This window comes from Equus caballus, chromosome 15 (assembly GCF_041296265.1).
Source record: "Equus caballus isolate H_3958 breed thoroughbred chromosome 15, TB-T2T, whole genome shotgun sequence".
In the NCBI taxonomy this organism is placed as follows: Eukaryota; Metazoa; Chordata; class Mammalia; order Perissodactyla; family Equidae; genus Equus; species Equus caballus.
In genome coordinates, this window is record NC_091698.1 from 12,157,271 (window position 1) to 12,165,614 (window position 8,344).

At 35.3% G+C, this 8,344-nt stretch overlaps 1 protein-coding gene across 1 annotated transcript; it reads right to left on the bottom strand.

Annotated features, from left to right (window-relative positions):
• Positions 1–6,684: 6,684 nt before the first annotated feature.
• On the bottom strand, positions 6,685–7,640 carry LOC100068870 (olfactory receptor 2M3). Its single transcript, XM_067053881.2, is given in 2 exon segments — positions 6,685–6,857; positions 6,860–7,640. Coding segments are annotated over 2 exon segments (948 nt in total). The 5' UTR covers positions 7,635–7,640.
• Between the last annotated feature and the right edge of the window lie 704 nt (positions 7,641–8,344).

An 8,344-nucleotide genomic window follows, 5' to 3' on the forward strand; every position in this document is an offset into this window, starting at 1 on the left:
ATAAAAATTCTAGAAGAAAACATAGGCAGTACACACTGCAACATTGGTTTTAGCAGTATTTTTTGAATACCATGTCTCACCAGGCAAGGGAAACAAAAGGAAAAATAAACATATTGGACTACTTCAAACTGAAAAGCTTCTGCACAGCAAAGTAAGCCATCAATGAAACAAAAAGACGACCTAAAAATCTATTTTCTTGGGAGAAGTTATTTGCAAATCATATATCTGATAAAGGGTTAACATCCAAAATACATAAAGACCACATACGACTCAACAAGAAGAAAATAAACAACACAGTTAAAAAATGGGCAAAGGATCTGAAGAAACATTTTTCCAAAGAAGATATATAGATGGCCAACAAGCACATGAAAAGATGCTCAGCATCACTGATTATTAGGGAAATGCAAATCAATACCTTGAGATACCACCTCATGCCCATCAGATGACTGTAATTAACAAGACAAGAAATAAGAAGTGTTGGAGAGGATATGGAGAAAAGGGAACCTTCATACACTGCTAGAGGGAATGCAAACTGGCACAGCCACTATGGAAAACAGTCTGGAGATTCCTCAAAAATTAAAAATAGGACTATCGTATTATCCAGTCATTCCACATCTGGGTATGTATCCAAACAACATAAAAATATGAAGGCAAAGATGTTGCACTCCTATGTTCACTGCACCATTATTCACAACAGCCAAGACTAGGAAACAACTAAGTACCCATCGAAGGATGAATGGATACAGAAGATGTGCTATATATATACAATGGAATACTCCTTAGGCATAAAAAGATGAAATCTTGCCATTTGAGAGAACATGGATGGAACTTGAAGGTATTATGCTAAGCAAAATAAGTCAGATGGAGAAAGTCAAATATCGTACGACTTCACTCATAAGTAGAAGATAAGATAAAAACAACAAACAAACAAACACATAGATACAGAGTTTAGATTGGTGATTACCAGTGGGGAAGGGGAGAGGATGGAGGGTGAAAGTGGTGATAGGGCAGATGCATATGGAGATGGATGGTAATTAGTCTTTGTGTGGTGAACATGATGTAGTCTACACAGAAACTGAAATATAATGATGTATACTTGAAATTTATATAATGTTATAAACCAATGTTACCTCAATAAAAAACAAATAAATTTTAAAAAGAAAAAAAATATACACAAAGTCCCCTGTTTGAATGTATTTTGGTCTATAGACTGTATTTTATTTTTATGCCAATATAGCTAAGTTTATTAATTCTCTTCTCTCTGTTACCAGCTGTAAAACAACACTCTTGGAATAAAAATATACTTTTCACTATAAAAACTATAAATAAAATAAAATATAATAGAAAGGAAGGAACATTTAAAATCAATTCTTTAAGCTTCTATCTAATGAAGTGAGAATATGAAGACTAAATTTAAATCAAACTGAGAAGAAAATATATAAAGAGATAAAAGCAGAAATCAACAAACTAAAACATGACTAATAAAGATAATACAAAGATCCAAAATCTGAAAAGGACAACATTAGAAAAGAAGATTACAGACAAATAGCCCTGTATACAAGGATACAAAAAGCCTCAGCAAGTTATCAGTGAATCAAATCTAATAATATGTGAAAAGGTCAATTGTGATTTATTCAAAGAATGCAAAGTTTAACACTAGAAAATTAGTCAATGTTGGTCACCACGTCATCAGAGTAAAGAACCCTACAAGATCTTCCCAAAAGATGCAGAAAATCAGCACCCATTTATGGTAAAATCTGTTGACAAACTAGTAATTGAAGGCAATTTTGTCAGTATGATGAAGGGAATCTATGAAAAACCCACAGCAAACATCATACCTGAAACATTAAATGTTTATTTCCTCCAAGAAACAAGGCAAGTAAATCTACCCTTAACATTTCTAGTCTACATTATGCTGGACATCCCAGCCAGTGCAGTGAGGTAAGAAAAAAATAGAAAGATTGGAAAGGAAGAAGTAAAAGTGTCTTTATTTTTAGATGACATGATAACCTATGTAGAACATCGTAATAAGTCTATAGAAAGAAAAAAAAAACTAGAGCAAATAAGTGAATTTAGCAATTTCACAGGATCAAAGCTCAATATACAAAAATTAGTTGCATTTATATATGTTAGCAACAAGCAATCAACAAGGAACTGGAATAAAAATATCATTTGCATAAAATTGAATCAAAATCATAAAATACGAGGGAATAAATTTTACATAAGATGTGCTACATCTTTACACTGAGTATGACAAATTATGGAACAGAGAAACTAAGGGAGACCTAATAAATAGAGACATATGCCATGTTAATACACAGGAAAAGCTAATATTATTAAGATGTTCGTTCAACTAAATTGGCCTATTGATTCATCGTAATCCCAAACAAAATCAAACCAACATTTTTCTTTTAAAGAAATTGACAAGCTGATTCTAAAATTTATATGGAAATGCAAACGACCTAAAACAGTCAAAATATTTTGAAAAAGAATAATAAAGTTGGAAGACATTCTATTTGATTCCAACACTTATTATAACGCTACAGTAATCAAAGCCATGTGTTATTTTTATAGGATGGACAGAGGGGTCAGTGGTACACATTAGAAAATATCAAAATAAATCCACACAAATAGAGTCAACTTATTTTCAACAATGATAACAATGCAATCTAATGGGGCAGGGAAATCTTTTTAATAAATAATGTTGAGACACCTAGATATCCACATCTAACTCATACTATACACCAAAAAATATTCAAGATGTGTACACAGCTAAACATATGAGGTAAAACTATGATGCTCTTAGAAGAAAACATAAGAGAACATCTTCTTGACCTTACGGTAGGCAAAGTTTTTTAAAGGACATTAAAATGCACTACCTATAATGGAGAAAAAGTTTGATAAGTTGGAGCTCATTAAAGTGAAAAACACCTGCTCTTCAAAAGACACTCTTCAGAAAACTCAAACGCAAGCCACGAGCTTGGTAAAAATATTTGCAGAACAGTTTTGAATAGGCCCTTTCCAAAGGAAGATATATAAAATACCAATGAATACATGAAAAAGAGAAAAACCCTCAGTATTAATAATAATTGGACAAATGTATATTTAAACCACAAAGAGATATTACCTTATACCCTCTTAGATGGTTAAAATTTCAAAGTCCAGCAAGGTTGGAACAAAAAAAAGCTGACTATGTTGAATTATTTCTCAGGCAGTACTTAGATCTTCCTTTCCTTGGGGTCAGCCACTGCAGAATCATTTTGTTCTTTTGGGGGGGTTGTTTCCATGATTTCTCACAGTCGTTGAAGTCTTGCATTGCTGTTTTATCTTTGAAGAAGTAGTCTCCTTTTCCAGTCCTCACTGACTGTTTTCAGGATAGAAAGATCTTTACCAGTCAGCCCTGCTATTAAAAAGGTATCTCAGGTATTTTTTATGAATTCACTCATCCCACTCCTTTTTTGCTAACTTTTTGTGGGGAAGTCAGTGATCATGTCCCTTCTCTCAATCCCGCATAGCCAGGCTGGGTGCTGAAAGTTTTCCTGTGTTTTTCCCAGGGCACTACCCTGTAGGGTTAAAAATTGCATGCCTTCTCCCAATAGCACAGAGTCAAGCTGGCTGCTGATTCCCATGTGCCATCTGAACAGCCTTGTACACCATCTGTTGGAATGCATACACACCATCTGCAGGGTTAACATGCACCATCGTGGAGAGGTGTGTGCAGTGCTGGGGCATGTGCCCGTCCTTTGGGGGGCTGCATGTGAGTTGACCCACAGGGTTTATGGGTAGACGTTTTGGAAGAGTCCTGAAGCCAGCAAGTAGAACCTGCAGCTGGTTTTGACGATCTGTGTGGTGGCTGCTGTGAGCCCTCACCCCTTTTCCCTGCTACTAGCACCCCCAGACTATTCAGCCATGTCTGTCTTCTCAATAATCTGGGTGAGACAAACCACGAGTGGGCCTTTTGGGAAATGCCCTGTGAGGCTGAGGGAGCAGGTTCTCCCTCTGGTCTCACTTTTCCCCATGGGAGAATTTGCAAGCAAAGCGGATCTCTCTTAGCGCTCATCTGTGGTCCTTTGGGGGAGGGGGTCATGGGTATAGCTTAACTGTTCCTACCTGCTCCCTGTCTATTCTTGGATTTGTTTCCTTGATTGGGGGCTGGAATGTGTCCACTTGACTCTTGTGTTCCCACAGAGGTATTTCCGTCCATAGATAATGTCAAAATCAATGTTTCCATAGATTTGTGAGCTGGAATCTCCTATTCAGGCATCTTGCTCTGAATCTCCTCTTTTATACTGTATATTCAAATAGATAGCTATGAAATTTTTCCACATGATTCAAAGAGGTTTGAACAAATTTATAACCAAAATATTACTCTCATTTTTTCACTGTTTTTAATAAGAGTATTGAAGGTTTAGGCCTCCTTTATATAGAGATCAAATATATTTCTCAACCATAATTATCTGTGAGTGACCTCTAGTGTTATAATAGTTCCATTCTTGAAGTACCATTCTTGAAGTATCATTTGAAGTCTTGATTTTCCTGTATGAAAAGATGTAATTATATTACTAATATTAAAGCCATCAATCTTTTACCAAGGATATATTTCAAAATAATCACGTCTGTTTTCCTGTATAACTAGTAGCACTTATTTTGAGAGGGTAATATAGTACTTATTGTTATATTCATCTCCTTTTGTCCAAAAGTAAAACAACTTGTTTTACCCATGATTGAATTCACTTTCAAGAAAAATTGTCAAACAAGACTATAAGTAAGAAATTTTGGTTCTAGTGTAGACTTAATTTTAATAAAGTAAAAAAGAATGCATTATGGTATTATCTTATTAAACTCACTCATTCTTTTCTTACCTATTACTTGTGCAGAGAATCCTAGAAGGGCAATATATATTTCAATTGTCGTATAGAACTGAAAATGGAAAGAATACGGAATACAGCATCCATAAGTGTTTATGAGGTTCATAATGTTACATCTTTCCTATTCATTATGTTGAATGTTATATGTTAAGTAGAAGACAAATTATATGTGTGATAGACAAATTATGAGTATAATCAAATTCCATAAATTATATGTCGTTCCATTAAACAAGAGTATAAAATCTTTAAAGAGTTTCTAAAAGTTTATTTAATCCATTCAAGCATTTGGACATTACCAATGTTTTCTTATATTACTAACAGGATAAATAGTTGCAATTGTATGCTTATGGTTTTTGTGGATAGGAGCCTGTAATTAATCTGGGTGTGTTTGGCTGGAAAAATCCTAAACTGCCTCCCGTGATCTCTATTCTCTAGAGTTTCGTACCTGATTAGGTTAGCCTCTAAGATAAGAGTTAATTGTCCAGCTATAATTAAGATCCCGTATCAGTTCACTTAAAGTAATCTAAGGGAGATGATCCTGGATTGGCTTGAGTTAATCAATGGCAGTCTTTATAAAAGGACTTGGGTCTTCCCTGAGGTCAGAGAGATTCTCCTGCTGGTCTTGGAAAAGCAAGGAACCATATGATATTCATATGAATATTAATTGCAGGTAAATGAATTATTTCAACAACCACGTGAGTTGGAAGATGACCTTGAGCCTCACATAAAACTGCAGCCCCAGCAAACACCTGGATGGCTACCTTTTGATACCTTGAGCAGAATACCCAGTTAGCCATGCTGGAAATCATGACCCATATAAACTGTGAAATAATAAATGCTTATTATTTAGAGTGCCCAAATTTGTGGTAATTTGTTATGAAGCAAAGAAAAAAAAATACAATGAGGATTTTGTAACAGAGTTTTAACAAAACAGTTCATATTCATATTATGATATAAAGATTCTTTTCTCATAAAAACACCAGGATCTCCATAATTATATATAACAATATAATATGTATACAACAATATGTATGGAGTTGTGACATGAGATTTATGAAAAATATACACTACATAAAAACAAGACTTCTTTAAAACAATTATCATGTTTTCAGGCAATTATCATATATTACCCATATATGGATTAGAAAATTTAAGGATGGGAAATCTAGACTTTAAAGATTTATATTCAGATTTCAGTCATCCATTTATAAGGTTAATGTCTATAGACGAAGGAAATAAATGGGAGCTCCTCAATCCTCTGATATTCGGAGGACAGTGTTCGGTACACATAAAGCTCCATATGCCTAACCCTCAATCTAAGACTTCTGTTTTCTCCATCCAGTTAAGATAAATTTATTTTTATAATGATCTAAAATACATACCTAAAACTTTGTATATAAGAAGATTGGCTATTTTTAAAAAATTGAACAGTCCAAGGTACGATATTAGACCCAGTAGAATTATTCTTTTGCCAAAGTTAAGTCTATGACATGTTAAAATACTAAGTTTAATCAGTACAATCAAGCAATGTGTATTAGGATGGGAAAATGTCTCTCATTTTTTAACTGATATTATTTAAAATATATATAAATTGTGCATTTTGTCTTACAATAAATATTTCCTTATAACTGTATGTTGAATTTATTATGAAAAATGAAATATTTCAAAAAAAGAATGCAGTTTTTAATATTTTGAATCCTATGTAGTTGCCATAAACCTTTAACAATGGGTAAATATTAGATACTGAATTGTATTGGTTGAATACATCAATTTAAACATAAAGCAAAGAATATAGGGGAAAAAGCAAAGCATAAGATTATTGGGCAACTTTCTCTCCAGGCTTGCCCTTCCCTAAAACCTTTGTGAAAGCTCTGGCCACTTCCTTGTTGTGAAGGCTGTAGATGAGGGGATTCAGCAGGGGTGTAAGAATGGTGTAGAAAGCTGATACCATCGTGTCCCGGGTCGGGGAACGATCTGAAGTGGGTCGATGTATATGCACATGGCTGCTCCATAGTACATTCCCACCACCATGAGCTGGGAGGAACAGGTGGTGAAAGCTTTGAGGCAACCATCTCCAGTTGCCATGCGAATGACAGCGAGAATAACATGAACATAAGAAGCAATGACGACTGCTACAGGGAAGAGAAGCATAATAACACAGCAGATAAATATCATCCTTTGAAACAGTAATGTGTTAGTGCATGAGAGAGTGAGCAGGGCAGGGACATCACAGAAAAAATGAGGAATTTCCCGAGCACCACAATATGAGAAGGATAATGCAACTGCCACTTCAATTATACCATCAAGGGAGCCAAGAATCCAGGAAGAGGCTGCCATGAGACCACAGATTTTCTGGCTCATGAGAATTGAGTATCGCAATGGGTAGCAGATGGCAACATAACGGTCATAGGCCATTGCAGCCAACAGGAAACATTCAGCTCCAAGCAGGGACACAGAGAAAAATATCTGGGTTCCACAACTGGCCAGAGAGATGTACTTCTTGCCAGACAAGTAGTTAAAAGCCATCTTGGGTACAGTGGTGCAGATGAGCGTGAGGTCCATGAGGGACAATTGGCTGAGGAGGAAGTACATGGGAGTGTGGAGCTGAGTGTCCAGGTAGATGAGGAGAACCATGGCAGTGTTTCCCATGAAGGCCGCTGTGAAGATGCTCAAGACCAGAGAAAAGAGAAAGATGTGGGTGGGACTATGATTGAAGATTCCTAGCAGGATGAAGCCTGAGTTGATGGTTTGATTCTCCCATGCCATGATGAATATTTCACTATATACAATGCAACATGTGAGAAAATTTTAATGCAAAATGTATTGTTAACAGACATAATAAGCTACATAGTAGAAACATGAGAGTTTGTCAAGTCACATAATCAAGTAAGGCAACAAGTCAATTCCTGTGGTGTAGATCATCCCTTTATAATTACAGTATGATCATGAAAGACTCATGAAATTCTGAGACATCAATATCATTTTCATTATTTTTCCATGGAACTCAGCATATCACACCACTATGCTAATAAAAATTCTGTCTATCGAAGTGTAGAGGGAAGCACGCATTTGTGGAAATGAGACAGAGTTAGTCAAATGTCAGGTCAACAGAAGACATTGAAAAATCAATTATGAGAAGTCTGTTAAGTAGGCCTTATTCTAATCATGGTGACTTGAAGTGGAAGCAGCTCCTCATTGATATGCTCTTCCCCCACTCCATCTCTAAAAATGATGTGTGTCCAAAAGATATAGGCCGTTTTACTCAAGAAGCAAGATAGAGGAGAGTGCGAGAGCATAGCTCAAATGCCTGTGACAGATTACTTTAGCTGCATGATCTTGGGCAATTATTAATTTCTCCATGACTTATTTTCCACTCTTAAAATTTGAATATTTATAATATATATATATATTATAGAGTGTTATTAAAACTAAGTGAGATCATATTTATAAAGTATGAACATTAGCTGGGATACAGT